This window comes from Pipistrellus hanaki (genome assembly GCF_964339955.1).
Source record: "Pipistrellus hanaki genome assembly, contig: scaffold_39, whole genome shotgun sequence".
Lineage (NCBI taxonomy): Eukaryota > Metazoa > Chordata > Mammalia > Chiroptera > Vespertilionidae > Pipistrellus > Pipistrellus hanaki.
Genome location: NW_028182294.1, coordinates 541,211 through 556,041, shown reverse-complemented (window position 1 = coordinate 556,041; position 14,831 = coordinate 541,211). Strand labels below are relative to the sequence as shown.

Below are 14,831 nucleotides of genomic sequence, written 5' to 3'. Positions count from 1 at the left end.
GGACAGCAGGCCCTGCAGCCATCTGCCCGCCCGCCCGCCCGCCCGCCCGTCACCCAGGGACGGGAGCAGCGGCCGGAGCTGCCCGTCCAGTTTGGAAGGCACAGCCTGCGGGCAGCCTCATCCCTTCAGCTCCGGCCACACGGAGACTGCCCATGCCTGCCCCTCCCAGCACTGACCACTGAGCCCCACGGTGCTGGTCCCTGAGGCAGGGCGGGCGCTCCTGGACAGCTGGGGTGGGGGAGAAGAGGGGCCCGCTCAGCAGCAGGGGCGCAGGGCCTTGCGGAAGGCAGAGCGGAACCCGGCGTGGAAGAGCGAGTAGAGCAGCGGGTTGAGGGCGCTGTTGAGGTAGCCCAGCCAGGTGACGGCGCTCACCAGCCGCGGGGGCACCGCGCAGGCGGCACACAGCGCGCGCGTGACGTGCACCACGAAGAAGGGCGTCCAGCAAACCAGGAAGGCCCCTGGCGAGGGGGTGCGGGGGCGGGTGAGCCGGGCCCTGCAGAGCCGGGGCCCAGGCCGCCACCCCCGCGCCGCGCCCTCCGGCACCCACCGACCACCACGGGCAGCACCCTCATGGCCTTGCGCTCCCGGCCGGTGATCTGGGCGCGTCGGCGGCGGGCTGGCGGCGGGGCGGGGGGCGGCGGGGGCGGGCCGGCGGCGGGGGGCGGCGGGCCGGGGCCGCTGGGCCGGCGGGGCGCGCGGGCGAGCAGCTTGGCGCGGCGCGCGGCCCCCCAGCGCCGCAGGCCCCGGAAGGTGGCCGCGGACAGCAGCAGTAGCAGCGGGCAGGGCAGCAGGAAGGAGCACACGGACGAGTAGACCACGTAGTCGCGGTCCTCCAGGCGGCACGCCGTGGGGTCGCGGCCGCGCGTGTCGTTGAGGCCGCACAGCACGGGCGCCGCCACCGCCGCCGCCAGCAGCCACGTGGCGCCGATGAGCAGCAGCTGCCGGCCGCCGCGGCCCGGGCGGTTGTAGCGCAGCGGCAGGGCCACGGCCACGAACCTGCGGGAGCACCGGGGGGGGGGGGGGGGGGCCTGGGGCGGGGCCATCTCAGAGGGGACGGGGCGGGGCTATCTATGAGGGGCGTGGCCTTGGTGTGGGGTGGGAATTTGGAGGCGGGGCCAGGGAGGCTGGGCGGGGTCAGAGAAGCGGGACAGGGGGCTGGAACGGGGCCATCTCAGAGGGGATGGGGCGGGGGCGGGGCGTTGGGAGGCGGGGAGGGGCCGGGGAAGGTGGGGCGGGGCCAGAGGAGCGGGACAGGGGGGTGGGGCGGGGCTATCTAAGGGGCGGGGCCTGGCGTGGGGCTGGGGGTTTGGAGGCGGGGCCAGGGAGGCTGGGCGGGGTCAGAAGCGGGAGAGGGAGTGGGCGGGGCCATCTCAGAGGGGACGGGTCCATCTAGGAGGGAACGGGAGCTGGGGGCGGGGCCAGAGGAGAGGGCTGGTGAGGGGCGGGACCAGGGTGTGGGGCGGGGCATTTGGAGGCGGGGCCATCTAGGAGGGGTTACGGAGTGGGCGGGGCCAGAGAGGGCCGCGGGGCGGGGCCAGGGGAGATGGGGCGGGCCCTGGGGGTCTGGGGTCGCGGCGAGTCGTGTAGGAGGGGCGGCGGGCCGGGGCGGGGCCGCCCACCTGTCCACGCTGATGGCGCACAGGTTGAAGATGGAAGCGGTGCACAGCATGACGTCCATGGCCATGAGCGCGTCGCAGAGGCGGGGGCCCAGCAGCCACACGCCGCCCTGGGCCTGGGCGAGAGGAGGGGGCGGGGCAGCAACCAGGGACCCAGGCGGTCACCCCACCGCGCCTCCTGTGAGAACTGGGCAGGCCTGGGAGGTCGGGGTGGGGGACAGGGGAAGCGGACCCGGTCTCTGATGACCAGGGGCTCGGGGGTCCCCACCCCGCCCGCCGCTCATGCTCTCCCCAGAGCACGGCTGAGAGTCCGTCTGTCAGGCTAAGCTGTGCCTGCTCCGGGGTTTGGACAAACGGCTTCACTCTGAGCCCTCACCTGGGAAAGTGTCGGAGAGCAAACGAATTAAAATATAAAGCCTCCTCACTGCCGGCGCCCCCCAAGGGCAGCGGAGCAGACAGCCCCGCCTTCTAAATCCCGTCCCGCCGATTCGGGGCGATTAGGAGCCTAAGACCTTCGCGGTGACGTCTGCTCGGGGCTCGCAGGGACCGCAGGCCACGCGTGTCCACGTCCTGCGGGCCTCCGCCCTGCGCTGCCCCCTCACGGTCTCCGTTAGGAACCCGCCTCCCCGCCCGCGCCAGGACAGGTGCCCCCGCCCGGCCCTCTAGGCCCCACAGCCACCCCGCAGTTCTGCTGTCCCGCACCTCCTCCTCCCCTCCCTGCCCTCCCCCTGGGGCTCCGTCCGTGCAGGGCTGCAGCGTGTGGGCTCTGGTCCCGCGGCTGGGCCTGTGCGGTGATGTCTGTGCTCCCCGGGAGGTGGGCCCCGCTGAGGGCGGGGGGGCCCTCTGGACTCCCCAGTTCTGCTGCTGGGGCCCGGCTGGAAGGACAGAGGCCTGTGGGGCAGGAACGAGGTTCCCAGGAGGCACGAGGCGGGGTCCTGGCAGCGGGTCGGGCTCCGAGGAGCCGGGGAGGGGAGGCGGGATGGGCTCGGAGGAGCGGGCTCGGAGGGTCGGGCAGGCAGGAGCGGGGCCGGGGGCACCCACCTCCGAGTACACGAACAGTGGCAGCACGAGCAGCGCCAGCAGCAGGTCGGCGGCCGCCAGGCTCAGCACGAAGTAGTTGGCGGGCGACCGCAGGGCGCGCTCGGCCGCCACGCTCACGCACACGAGCGAGTTCCCCGCGAGCACCGCGCCGATGAGCAGCACGCCGCCCGCCAGCGCCGCCGCCCCCGCGCCGCCGCCCCGCAGCCCCGGCAGCCCGGCCCCCGCGGCCCCGGCGGCGCTGCGGTTCCCCATGGCGCCCGCGCGGCCCCGGGCCAGCACCGGGGACAGCGCCGGCCTCGCCCCGTCCCGCCCCGCAGGGCCTGCGTCTGCCCACCCGCGACTGTCCACTCGGGGGCCGGGCGGGGGCCGGAGGGGATGGGCGCGGCGGGCCCAGGTCGGGGTGTGGCGCGGGTCTGAGCTCCGGGAAACCCACGGGATGGAAGGCGGGCCGAACCGCACCCCGAGGCGCGCGAGCACCCACGCCCGCGCCGCCCCCCCCCCCCCCCCCCCCCCGGCCGCGGGGATCCCCGGGTCCCCACAGTGCCCAAGCTGGGCCCACCTCCAGGGCCGGTTCTCACTCCCCCCTGTCCATGAGGCGTGGGCGGACACACTAATCAGGCGCCACCCCGGGGAGACTCCACCGGCAGGCTTGGGGCGCTCAGGCTCCGCCCCCTTGGGTCCTCGAGGATCCTGGGTCTGGGTGCTTGAGGCCCGAAGCCTACCCACCCCCCCCTCTGCAGCCCTCCAACCCCAGCCCACAATAACTGCCTCCCGCCCAGAGCCCTGCACCCACCGCAGGACGCAGCCTTTCGTCAGGTACCTGGGACCTCCTGGCCCCGGCCTGACCCTCCAGCCTCCAGGCGGCAGCTAAGTGGTCAGCCCCAAACCCGCTCTATCACCTGGGGCCTGTGACCTGAGCCCGTGGGCACCCCCTCAGCCTGGGAGCTGGGAGCTGGGAGCTGGGAGCTGGGAGCTGGGAGCTGGCCTGACCTTGGCCTTAGGTGAGGGGGGGGGAGGGGATAAGCCCTCGGGGAGATTAGCGATGCCTGTGGCCGAGAAAAGAAAAGCCTGGTGAGCCCTCTCACCCTGCACCCCCAGGCCTCCATCACCCCAAGTGCCAACCCCACCCGGCGCCGGGAGGGCGGGGCCTGGTGCCCGCAGGGGAGAGGCCCTGCCCGGTCAGCCGGACTGTCTGCCCTCAGATGAGAGCCGGGCACAGACAGGGCCGCAGGGCGTGTCCAGGAGAAGGCTCGTGTTCATCCGGGCATCGCGGACGCCTGGCACGGGCCCTGCCCTCCGGGCGGTGAAGCGGGCCCTGGGCGGGTCCCGCAGGAATGCCGGCTGCATAGGACCCGGCGGGAGGGCTCCCTTCCCCTCAGGTTGTGCGAGAGACTGACACCGACCCTTCCCACAGAAGGCATCGGGCCTGGAGTTCTCTTTCCTTTTTCAAACATATTTTATTGATTTCTCACAGAGAGGAAGGGAGAGGGATAGAGTTAGAAACATTGATGAGAGAGAAACATCCATCAGCTGCCTCCTGCACCCCCCACTGGGGATGTGCTCGCAACCAAGGTGCCCGCAGGCCGACGCTCTGTCCACTGAGCCAAACCGGCTAGGGCTTTATTGCTCTTTTCAAAGAAACAGCCTTTGGTTTCATTGATTTTTTTATGAGTTTGTTTTCCGTTTCATTGATTTCTACTCTCATCCTTGTCATTTCCCTTCTCCTGCTGGTTTTATCCTCAGCGTCCCTTCTCCCAGTTCCTTAAAAGGCCGCTGTTTTTCTTTCTAACCTGAGCGTGTATTCCCGAGTCCCTCGGAGATGCGCCCACCTGTGTCTGCTTTCAGTTATGTTCGGTCCAAGTCCTCCGCCCTCCCCCGGAACTCCTCCCGGGGCCCGCAGGTTCCTTAGGACGAGGGTGTTTGACTTCCCGTTGCAATAAAAAACCCACAGCAACAGCAAAACAAACCCTGATCCCAACTCCCGCTCTCCTTAACGACGACCTCAAGATGAACCGGAGACGTAAATACAAACCTGACCCTGGAACAGCGTTTGGAAGCAAGGGGGAGGGGGGATCTTCGTGACCCGGGCGGAGGCAGAGATTTTAGGTGTGACATCCAAAGCATGAACAAAAACAGGCAAACTGGACTTCATTAAAATTAAACCTCCCAGCCCTGGCCAATTTGGCTCAGTGGATACAGCGTCGGCCTGCGGACTGAAGGGTCCCAGGTTCGATTCCGGCCAATGGCACATGTCCAGGTTGCAGGCTCCATTTCCAGTGTGGGGCGTGCAGGAGGCAGCCAATCAATGGTTCTCTCTCATTATTGATGTTTCTATCTCTCTCTCCCTCTCCCTTCCTCTGTGAAATCAATAAATATATATATTTTTAAAAATTAAACCTTCCAGATTAGGGAGAGGTGGGGGAGATAAGAGTTCAACGGAAGGACTTGAATGCATGCTCATAAGAATAACCAACAGATGCAGAACTCGGGGGGGGGGGGGGCATCAATGGGGGTGGGGTGGGGGGGTGGTAAGGTATGTACACATATAATACCTTAATAAAAAAATTAATCCTTCCAGCCACAGAACAGGAGGAAATATTATCAAACGACTTGTCTACGAAACGTTCAGAACTCAAGAGAGAGGGCATCGCAGGAAAGAACCCACATCAGTATTGCTCGTGGACCCACACAAAGCCCCGAGCAGCCCGAGCCACCGAACCGCAGCCCGTCCGACAGGACGCGGCCCCCGGAGAGCCACTGCGGGCCCAGGGAGCCGGCAGACCGCACCCACGGGCGTCCACATGAGAAGCCCACACTGTGGTTCCAGCTCAGTGACCCCTGGGCCGATGGCGGGGTGTGGACAGGTGCAGCAGGGGAGCCGGAGGGCGGGAAGCTGCTCCCGGTGAGACTGGCGGGGGCCACGGCCCCTCACACCATCCAGCGGAGAAGTCACGAGTCCGCGTGGGCTCCTCCGGCACCAGGCGGCCGAGGGCAGGGGCTGGGCGGGAGCTCCGGGGATCTGCGGCTGCTGCTGTGCCTTAACCACCCGTGTTCGGCCCAGATCAGTTTATGGCCTCGGTTCCCAGATGAGGTGGACGGGAAGGGTTTCCTGCATCCTGCCGGCTGTCAAAAGCCCCACTTAATCCCCTTCGATCCCAGCTGCCTCCCCCACCCCCCCACCCCCCACCTCCTGCGGCTTCACCCTCTGCTGCCTGGAAAAATACAGAGCACTGGGGAGGCACCCAGGCCCGGATCCGCGCCCCCTGCAACCCCACCGCTCCGCCCGCCCCTGCCCCGCAGCGAGTGCCAGTGAGGGCATAGGTGCCCCCCAAACCGTCCGCGGCCAATGCCAGTGACCTCACGGCCTGCGCTCGGCCGCCCCCCTCCAGGGGCCCCGCGACCAGGATCGCCCGCCTTTCGGCCCAGCCCAGACCCCCCCGAACCCCTCCCCCAGGCCCCGGCGCCCAGGGGCCCATGCTTAGCCCGTCACCCCCCGCCCCCCCCCCGCGCAGGTCCGCTCCGCTGCCCTCCACCCCTACCGCCCAGGGGCGCCGGCGCGGCGGGACTTGGGGGGGCGGCCAGCCGGGCGACAGCTGGGGGGGCGGCCCTGACCTTCCCGCCGATCGATGGGCGCGCCGGGCCGCGCGGAGCCGGGGCGGCGCTGAGCCCCCGCCGCCCGCCCTCGGGGGCGGCTATAAGGCGGCGCGGGCCGGGCCGGGCAGCCGAGCTCACCACCGGCCGCCCACCATGGCCCCGCGGGCCCTGCTGCTGCTGCTGCTGCCGCTGCTGCCGCTGCTCGGGGGCTCCGCCGCGCGCCCCGCGCCCCCCCGGTGAGCCCGCGCCCCTCGGACCCCCGCGGTGCCCCTCCCCTCCCCGCGTCCGCCCCCCCCCCCGCCCTCACCCTCCGCGCCCCGCGCCCCCCAGGTGAGCCCCGCGCTTCTCGGGCCGCCACCACCACGCGGTGCCCTCCCCGCCCTGCGTCCGCCCGCAAGCCCGGCCCTCACCCCCGCCCCGCGCCCGCAGGGCCCCCCGGCCCTCACCCCCGCCCCGCGCCCGCAGGGCCCCCAGGCACTCGGACGGGACGTTCACCAGCGAGCTCAGCCGCCTGCGGGAGAGCGCGCGGCTGCAGAGGCTGCTCCAGGGCCTGGTCGGGAAGCGCAGGTGAGGGGCTGCCCGGGGCGGGGCCAAGGGGCAGGCCGCCCCGGCTCCAGGACTAACTCTGGTTTGGGGTTGGGGCAGCGAGCAGGACCCCCAGAACAGCACGTCCTGGACCAAGTCTGCCGAGGGGCCCTTCTGCCTGCTGTGGTCCAGCGCGCCCGCCCTGCAGGCCTGGTGAGCCGCGCCCGGCCCGGCCCGCCCCCCGCCGTCAGGGCGGCCCCCCCCAACCCCCCGGATCCGGGCGCCCCCCCCCCCGCGTCAGGGCGGCCCCGGGTCAGGGCGGCCCCCCCCACACCCCCGGGTCCGGGCGGCCCCCCAGGTCAGGGCGGGCACCCCGGGTCAGGGCGGCCCCAGGGTCAGGGCGGGCCCCGGGTCAGGGCGGGCACGGACCAGGGTCTGAGCGGGAGACTGAGTCAGTTCCCTAGGTGGGCGGGGTCTCCAGCCCCAAGCCCCGCCCCTAACCGGACTGTGGCCGCAGGACGCCCCTGAGGGCCCCCCTGGATCAGGCCTGGTCCCCCAGGCTGCCTCCCAGACCGAGGTCCGCAGTCCTGGCTTCCCGCCCGGGGGTCCCTGCAGAGACCCAGATGCGGCTGTGACGACGGAGGACCCTCCCCTCCCGCCTCGGACCCGGAGCCTGGACCGGCGGGGTGGGGTGCAGGGGCGGGAGCGGCTTGCCTTGGCACCAATAAAGAGGAGCTCAGACCCTGCCTGTGAGCCCGTGTGTGTGACTGCACCGACACCATGGAGCAGACGCTGGGCAGGGCTGCGGGACGGGGTCCACCGGGGAGGCCAGCGCTGGCCACGCCCCTGCCCTTTACACCGGGGCCCTCACCTTCCCGTCCTTATCTCTGGCACCAGGGCTCCTCCTGTCCCACTGGCTGAGCTCCCCCCCTCACACACCTTGTCATCCACTCAGCAACATCAGGGCCATCAGGGCTGAGACGGGGAGGCTCAGGGTGGCCCCGAGAGGTGACAGCCGGGGAGAGGGTCACAAGAGGCCGAGCCGGCTCCTGTCCGGGTGTGGCCTTGGGAGCAGGGACAGTGCTGACACCCCAAGGGGGCTGGGTGCAGGAGCTGCGGTCACCGCGGAGCCAGCAGGACCCCTCCCGCCTCCTGACCCCGAGGCCTCTCCCCGGAAGTGGGTTGGGGTCCAGGGAAAGGCGAGGGCAGGGCAGCTGGGGGCCTGGGCCAAGGAGCCTCTCCAGAGCCGCCGGCTGGCGGACACCGAGGGGACCGTCTTCCCAGGACGGGGGCCCTCGGGGCCCGGCGGCTCGGTCCCAGCTCACCCGCAGCTTCTCCTCCCAGACCGAGAAGCCGGGATCCGGGGCCCTCACCTTGAGGGGCTTAGGGACTTGGCCCCAGCATGATTCTGGCAGAAGAGCCCAGCAAAGGGGCAGCGGGAAGGGGCGGGTACAGCGAACTGAGTCAGTTCCCGAGGTGGGCGGGGTCTCAGAAGCCAAGGCCAGCCCCTTCCCAGTCCTGTCCCCCCCTCCCCGCCGTCACCACCCTCTCCACCCCCCACCCCCGCCGGTGCCCGGCGCAGCCCCCGCCTGCTCTCCGCCTCACACCTGTGGCTGAGTCCCTGCATGTGACTGGCTCCTGCCCAGCGGCCACCGGGCCTGGCGCTCGGCCGGCGGGAGCCCCCTTGGTGGAGGCCGGTCCGGGAAGGCCATAAAGCGGGGCGGTGCCCGCAGGGGCGAAGGTCGCCGGCAGAGACTGCACCGGCTCGGCACCGGCACAGCTCGGAGGCCCTGGACGCCGGGCTCTGATCCGACCCGCCGCCGCCCGAGATGGGGGCTTGGGCCCTGCTGCTGCCTCTGCTCCTGGCCGCGGCCGGGGCTCAGGGTGGGCTTGGCGGCCGGCGGGCTGGGTGGGGACCGGGCGGGCGGCGGGCGGGCGGCGGCGGCGGGAAGGCCCTGACCCTCCGGCTCCCACTTCCCAGGCTGCTCCGTGAACCAGACCTACTTCGAAATCGAGGAGAACACGAAGCCCAATGGGCCCCTGGTGGACATCCAGGTCCCTGAAGGCCAGCAGGTGACCCTCGGGCCTCAGTCCACCCCCGACGCCTTTCTCATCGAGGAGAACCAGCTGTTTCTCAACGTGGAGCCCGACTACGAGGTGCGCCCCACGGCCCCGGGGAGGGCTCTGCCCACAGCCAGGGGCTGGCCCCTGCGGGCGGGCAGGGGACCGGGGCCCTCGGGGGACAAGCTGCCTGGCCCCCGGGCTGTGTGCTCTCCCTGAGGATGGGGCTTGGGGTCGGAGCTGCGGGGCCCTGGGCAGGGGCTCCTGACACACCTCCGCCCACAGAACACGACGATGCTGCTGGCAAACCTGCAGTGCCGGAGAGGGGACACTGTGGTGAGTGCCCCCTCCCCTGGGACACCAGCAGGCCCCCTCCCCCCCCCTCCCCCGCCGCTCGGGGCCTCTCCAGGGACCTCACCCAGCGACCTGTTGTCAAGCGTCACCTGTGCTGGCAACGCCCACACTTCCTCCAGCCAGACTGCCCCTGAGCTGCAGACTGGCAAACCCCGCCTGCCCAGCCCCTCGCCCCACGCCCTCAGCTCCTGACCCTCCAGTGGAGGGAAATGCCAAACACGCAGACCCGGTGGGGACGGCCAGGGAGCACACGCTCCTGCAGCTCAGCTGCCAGCTGCCCCGCCCCCGCTCCCCCATCTCCCAGCGCCCACCGTGCAGAACTCGGGGTCTCCTCTGGTACCTAAGGCCAGAGACACTGGCTGCCGGGGCCTCGGGGCGCCTCTCGGCCAGGGCCGGCAGGGAGCCGGGGGAGCTGTTGAGGCCCCCTCCAAGCCGGCCCCCGCTCTGCTCTGGTGCCGCTAGAACAATCGCCCGCCCTGTCCTCCGGGATTTGGCTGGCTGTGCCCCCTCCCCCTCGTTATTTCTCCCCAGGTTCTCACAAGTTGGGGGGTCTGGGCCCTGCCCGGCAGAGCTGTCCTGAGACACCTGCACGCCCTCGGGGGCGCTGACCGCCCCCTGCCCCCAGGTGTCCCAGCTGAACGTGTTTGTGGCCGTGCGGGATGTCAACGACAACCCTCCGGTGTTCCCCTTCGAGGTCAAACGGCAGGAGGTGCCCGAGGTGAGCGAGGGGGGTCACGGCAGTGGGGACCTGGCCTGGGGTGGGTCCCGGGGGTCGAAGGCGTGGCCAGACCAACCCTCTGTCCCCAGGACACCAAAGTGGGCAGCATCGTCATCCCCCAGGAGGAGCTGGCGGCCAGAGACCGGGACCAGAACGACGTCCTGTTCTACGTCCTCCAGGAGGTGACACCGGTCAGCGCCCCCCCCTCCCTCCCCAGCCCTCTCCCTCCGGGGCGCCTGCCCCCCACAGCCTCCCGGGTCTCAGCTGCGCCCCCCTCAGGGAGCCGGGAGCGTCTTCTCCCTGCTGGGCACCAACTCCCCTGCCCTGCGGCTGGACCGGGCCCTGGACTTCGACAGGAGCCAGAGCATGACCCTCCTGCTGCGCGTGCGGGTGAGCGGCCCTGCCGGGTCCCTGCCGGGGCTCCTCCCGGCCCCCGCCCCCCCGCCCCCGCCCGGCTCCAGGCTCACCGTGGGGCTCGGGCCACAGGACACGCCGAAGGAGAACGCGGAGCCCAGCCACAGTGCCACGGCCACCCTGGTCCTGGAGGTGCAGCCGGTGGACCGGAGGCCGCCCTGGTTCCTGCCCTGCCTCTACTCAGACGGGAACATCTGCGTGGAGCCCCAGTACCGGGGCGCCATCCCCACCAGCCACAAACTGGTACAGGGCGGGGGGGGGTGTGTGTGCCCTGGGGCCAAATTGAGTCGTGATTTTTAAAAAATATATATTTTATTGATTTTTGTACAGAGAGGAAGGGAGAGAGATAGTTAGAAACATCGATGAGAGAGAGTTATCCACCAGCTGCCTCTTGCACACCCCCTACTGGGGATGTGCTCGCAACCAAGGTACATGCCCTTGACTGGAATTGAACCTGGGACCTTTCAGTCCCCAAGCCGATGCTCTATCCATTGAGGCAAACCGGTTTTGGCGAGTCGTGATTTTTAAACAGCATGAGCATCGCTTTGTAAACCTGCCCCACCCAAAGGCCTCTGAAATGAGGACGAGGCGGACAGGCCCGGCTGTCCCAGGCAGAGCCAGACCCAACGTGGGGCCGGGGGGCCTGCTGGGCCCTATGGGGCTGCCTGTCCCTGCTCCTGCCCCGAGGGGTGCACAGAGGCCCGGGAGGGAGTCCAGACTCCCCTCAAGTTGCCCGTCCCCAGGGGTGCCACCTTCTGAGACACCCATTGCTCAGGCCAATCCCATGTCTTGGGGCGAAATGACTCATTAATGGGCCCGTAAGGGTGCCAGGGGTCACCCTGCGAGGGCAGGCCGGGGCGCGGAGTGTCCCAGGTGCTGAGGGGAGTGGGAGGGGCCCGCCCGAGCCGGCACCCAGCCCACGGCTCCCTCCCTGCCCGCCCCTCCCCTCCGCGGCACAGCCAGCCCCGCTCATCCTGCGACCCGGGCCCATCTACGCTGTGGACGGGGACCGCGGCATCGACCAGCCCATCGTCTACAGCATCCTGCAGGGTGAGCGAGCCAGGCCCCGCCCCCCGGGCAGAGCCCGCGGGGACCCTGGAGGCAGGCCTCTGCAGGAGCTGGCCTAACCCTCCCCCCCCCCCACCCCCCCAGGAAACGAGGACGGCACGTTTGTCATCAACGCCGACTCGGGCAACCTCACCATGGCCCGGAGCGTCCCCAGCCCCAAGACCTTCCGTTTGCTGGTCAAGGTGGGTGCCCGGCCGGGTCCCCAGGGCGTGGGCTTGCTCTGCAGGGACCCTCGGTCACCGCGGCCTCCCGCAGGGTGAGCAGGCGGACGGGGCCCGGTACGCGGTGGCCCAGGTCACGGTGGAGGCCCGGGCCGCGGCCGGGAGCTCGCCGCGGTTCCCCCAGAGCCTGTACTGGGGCGCCGCGGCCCTGGGCTCCGGGGCGGGCGTGGCCGTCCGCGATGCCGCCGACCCCTCCCAGCCGCTGAGGATCCAGGCCCAGGACCCCGAGTTCCCGGTAGGTGCCCCTCCGGCTCTGGGGGTGGGGGGGGCCCCGGGGCAGCCTGGGCCCAGGGCTCACTGGGACCATGTCCAGGACCTCAACTCGGCCATCACTTACCGCATCACCAACAACTCGGACTTCCGGATGGACGGGGAGCTGGTGCGGGCGGCCGCCCCGCTGCTGCAGGCCGGCGTCTTCTATGCAGAGGTGAGGAGCGGCGCCCCTGCGGGCGGGGTCCCAGGGGACCAGGAGGGACGAACCCCTTCCCTCCCCAGGTGCAGGCCAACAACACGGTGACAGGGGGCACGGCCACCACCGCCCTGGAGATCCGGGTCTCGGAGCAGGTGCCGCCCCCCACAGGTGGGTGCCAGCCTGGGGGCCTCGGGGCGGGGTCTGCCTCGGGCATGCTGGGGACAGAGGCGAGTGGAGCTGTGTTCCCGGCCCCCAGGCCCCCCAACACCCCCCGAGACTGGAACAACGGCCCGGCCCTCAAGCAGCTCCACTTCGGAGGCCCCCAGGCCCCCCACGACCAGCTCTGGGGGGAGCACCCCGCATCCCCCTTCGAGCAGCTCCACTCCTTCTCAGAAACCCCCCACGACCCTGCACCCCCCTTCGAGCAGCTCCACTCCTTCTCAGAAACCCCCCACAACCAGCTCTGGGGGGATTACCCCGCACCCCCCTTCGAGCAGCTCCACTCCTCAGAAACCCCCCACGACCAGCTCTGGGGGGAGCACCCTGCACCCCACTTCTAGCAGCTCCACCTCTCAGAAGCCCCCCACGACCAGCTCTGGGGGGATTACCCCGCACCCCCCTTCGAGCAGCTCCACCTCTCAGAAACCCCCTATGACCAGTTCTGGGGGCAGCACCCCGCACCCCCCTTCGAGCAGCTCCACCTCTCAGAAACCCCCCACGACCAGCTCTGGGGCGAGCTCGGGCCCGCACCCCCCCGCAGGCACAACTCTGAAGCCACCTGCCTTGTCCACGCCTGGGGGCCCCTCGAGTGTGGGAACCAGCACCTCCCCCGCATCAGCCTCATCTGGCGCGGGCTCACCACCGACCTCCACGCCAGGTACCTCCCACCGTGCCCAGGGCCCAGCAGAACCCTCACCCTCCTTGGCACCCCCGGCCCTGGAGTCACCCTGTTCCCTGACGGGAAGACGGGACACCACAGGGCCTGCCCCGCCCGCCCCAGGGGGGACCAGCAGGGCCATGCAGACTGAAACTCAAAGGGGAGGGCGTGGGGGGTGTGGGGGAGGGGGGGGCAGGCCAGTAACCAATTTGGGACACGTTGCAGCCACAGTCCCCCAGCCACCCACCCCACTGGCCCAGCACTGTCCTTGTCTCCCACCTGGACCCCCCTTCCTCCCTTCAGCAGCCTGGGAACACAGCTCCTGGGGCAGGGGAGCTGGGGGGCGGGGAGCTGGGGAGCTGGGGGGCGGTGGAGCTGGGGGGCGGTGGAGCTGGGGTCGGGGGAGCTGGGGGGCGGGGGAGCTGGGGGGCGGGGGAGCTGGGGGCGGGGGAGCTGGGGGCGGGGGAGCTGGGGGGCGGGGGAGCTGGGGGGCGGGGGAGCTGGGGGCGGGGGAGCTGGGGGGCGGGGGGAGCTGGGGGCGGGGGAGCTGGGGGGCGGGGGAGCTGGGGGCGGGGGAGCTGGGGGGCGGGGGAGCTGGGGGGCGGTGGAGCTGGGGTCGGGGGAGCTGGGGGGCGGGGGAGCTGGGGGCGGGGGAGCTGGGGGCGGGGGAGCTGGGGGGCGGGGGAGCTGGGGGGGCGGGGGAGCTGGGGGCGGGGGAGCTGGGGGGCGGGGGAGCTGGGGGGCGGGGGGAGCTGGGGGCGGGGGAGCTGGGGGCGGGGGAGCTGGGGGGCGGGGGAGCTGGGGGCGGGGGAGCTGGGGGGCGGGGGAGCTGGGGGCGGGGGAGCTGGGGGGCGGGGCGCCAGCCTGGCCTGGCCCAGGGTTCTGAGCCGCCGCTGGTAGCTGGTAGCGAAGTGCTGGGCTGCACTGACGGAGGGGTGTGGTGTGGTCTGCAGGCTCGGCCGGGGCTGGCGGCGGTGGCGCTGGGGACGGTGGCCGCGGGGAGGACCGGCGCTTCTCGGCGGCGGAGATGGGGGCCCTGGGCGGGGTGCTGGGCACGCTGCTGGTCCTGGCGCTCCTGACCCTGGCCATCCTGGTGCACAAACACTACGGGGCCCGGCTCCGGTGCTGCGGCCGCAAAGCCCTGGTGAGCAGGCCGGGGCGGGATAGCGGGGCCCTGGGGGCGGGGTCTGGTCCAGGCCCGGGGTCCCCGCTGATGCCTCGGCTCCCGCCTGCTCCCCAGGAGCCCCAGCCCTACGGCTTCGACAACAAGGCCTTCCTCTCGGACAACGACGAGCCCAGCTGGTCTCCGGCCCCGAGCCCCGGCCCCGACCCCGGCCCCAGCCCCGACCAGGGCCTCGGCCCCGGCCCCAGCCCCGACCAGGGCCCCAGCCCCGGCCCCAGCCCCGACCCCGGCCCCAGCGGCGCCCCAGCCGAGGTCCCGCCCGCGCCCGCGGTGCCCTCTCCGCCCCCGTCCCCGCCGCCCGCGCCGCCCGTGCCGCCCGTGCCCCGCTCCCCGCGCCCCGGCCAGGCCCCCGCCCAGGCCCCCGAGGCCTCGGCGGGCGTGAGGTCCATCCTGACCAAGGAGCGGCGGCCGGAGGGCGGCTACAAGGCCGTGTGGTTCGGCGGGAGCGACGGGGCGGACGCCGACGTGGTGGTGCTCAACGCGCCGGTCCTGGACGCGGACGGCGCCGGCGACTCCGGCGGCGACTTCGGCGGCGACTCCGGCAGCGACTCCGGCGGCGAAGGCAGCGGCGACGAGGGCGCCGACGCAACACCGGGCTGGGGGCCCCGCGCCGACGCGCCGGGCATCGACTCCACCCACATGTAGACCCCCGTCCCCCCACACCGCCCCCCGCGCCCCACACCGCCCCCCGCGCCCGGAATAAAGCGTCACCTCCAACCCGGCGGCGTGTCCGTGGTGCGCCCGGTT

The 14,831-nt window shown here is 71.7% G+C and overlaps 3 protein-coding genes across 6 annotated transcripts; 2 read left to right on the top strand and 1 right to left on the bottom strand.

The window, feature by feature from the left end:
* Nucleotides 1-22: 22 nt before the first annotated feature.
* DRD4 (dopamine receptor D4) lies at nucleotides 23-2,909 on the bottom strand (the record flags this gene model as incomplete). The annotated part of the gene is made up of 4 exons (XM_084907032.1): nucleotides 23-458; nucleotides 548-996; nucleotides 1,620-1,732; nucleotides 2,658-2,909. The coding sequence occupies 4 exons, from the start codon at nucleotides 2,907-2,909 to the stop codon at nucleotides 256-258; spliced, it is 1,017 nt and encodes a 338-aa protein (XP_084763158.1). The 3' UTR covers nucleotides 23-255.
* A 3,458-nt stretch (nucleotides 2,910-6,367) lies between these two features.
* SCT (secretin) lies at nucleotides 6,368-7,547 on the top strand. The gene is made up of 4 exons (XM_084907046.1): nucleotides 6,368-6,487; nucleotides 6,717-6,818; nucleotides 6,897-6,989; nucleotides 7,294-7,547. Exons 1-4 carry the CDS (start codon nucleotides 6,405-6,407, stop codon nucleotides 7,409-7,411), a joined length of 396 nt encoding a protein of 131 aa, XP_084763172.1. The 5' UTR covers nucleotides 6,368-6,404; the 3' UTR covers nucleotides 7,412-7,547.
* A 995-nt stretch (nucleotides 7,548-8,542) lies between these two features.
* On the top strand, nucleotides 8,543-14,789 carry CDHR5 (cadherin related family member 5). 4 transcript variants are annotated; one of them, XM_084907059.1, is made up of 14 exons: nucleotides 8,543-8,660; nucleotides 8,758-8,933; nucleotides 9,123-9,173; nucleotides 9,817-9,909; nucleotides 9,999-10,100; nucleotides 10,189-10,299; nucleotides 10,396-10,566; nucleotides 11,283-11,373; nucleotides 11,476-11,573; nucleotides 11,647-11,847; nucleotides 11,926-12,039; nucleotides 12,108-12,192; nucleotides 12,785-12,901; nucleotides 13,855-14,789. In XM_084907059.1, the coding sequence occupies exons 1-14, from the start codon at nucleotides 8,606-8,608 to the stop codon at nucleotides 14,727-14,729; spliced, it is 2,340 nt and encodes a 779-aa protein (XP_084763185.1). In that variant the 5' UTR covers nucleotides 8,543-8,605; the 3' UTR covers nucleotides 14,730-14,789. The 4 variants fall into 4 exon arrangements, with proteins under 4 accessions (XP_084763185.1, XP_084763186.1, XP_084763184.1 ...); XM_084907060.1 differs by having other exon boundaries at nucleotides 11,647-12,039; nucleotides 13,855-14,045; nucleotides 14,142-14,789; XM_084907058.1 differs by having other exon boundaries at nucleotides 11,647-12,039.
* Nucleotides 14,790-14,831: the final 42 nt, after the last annotated feature.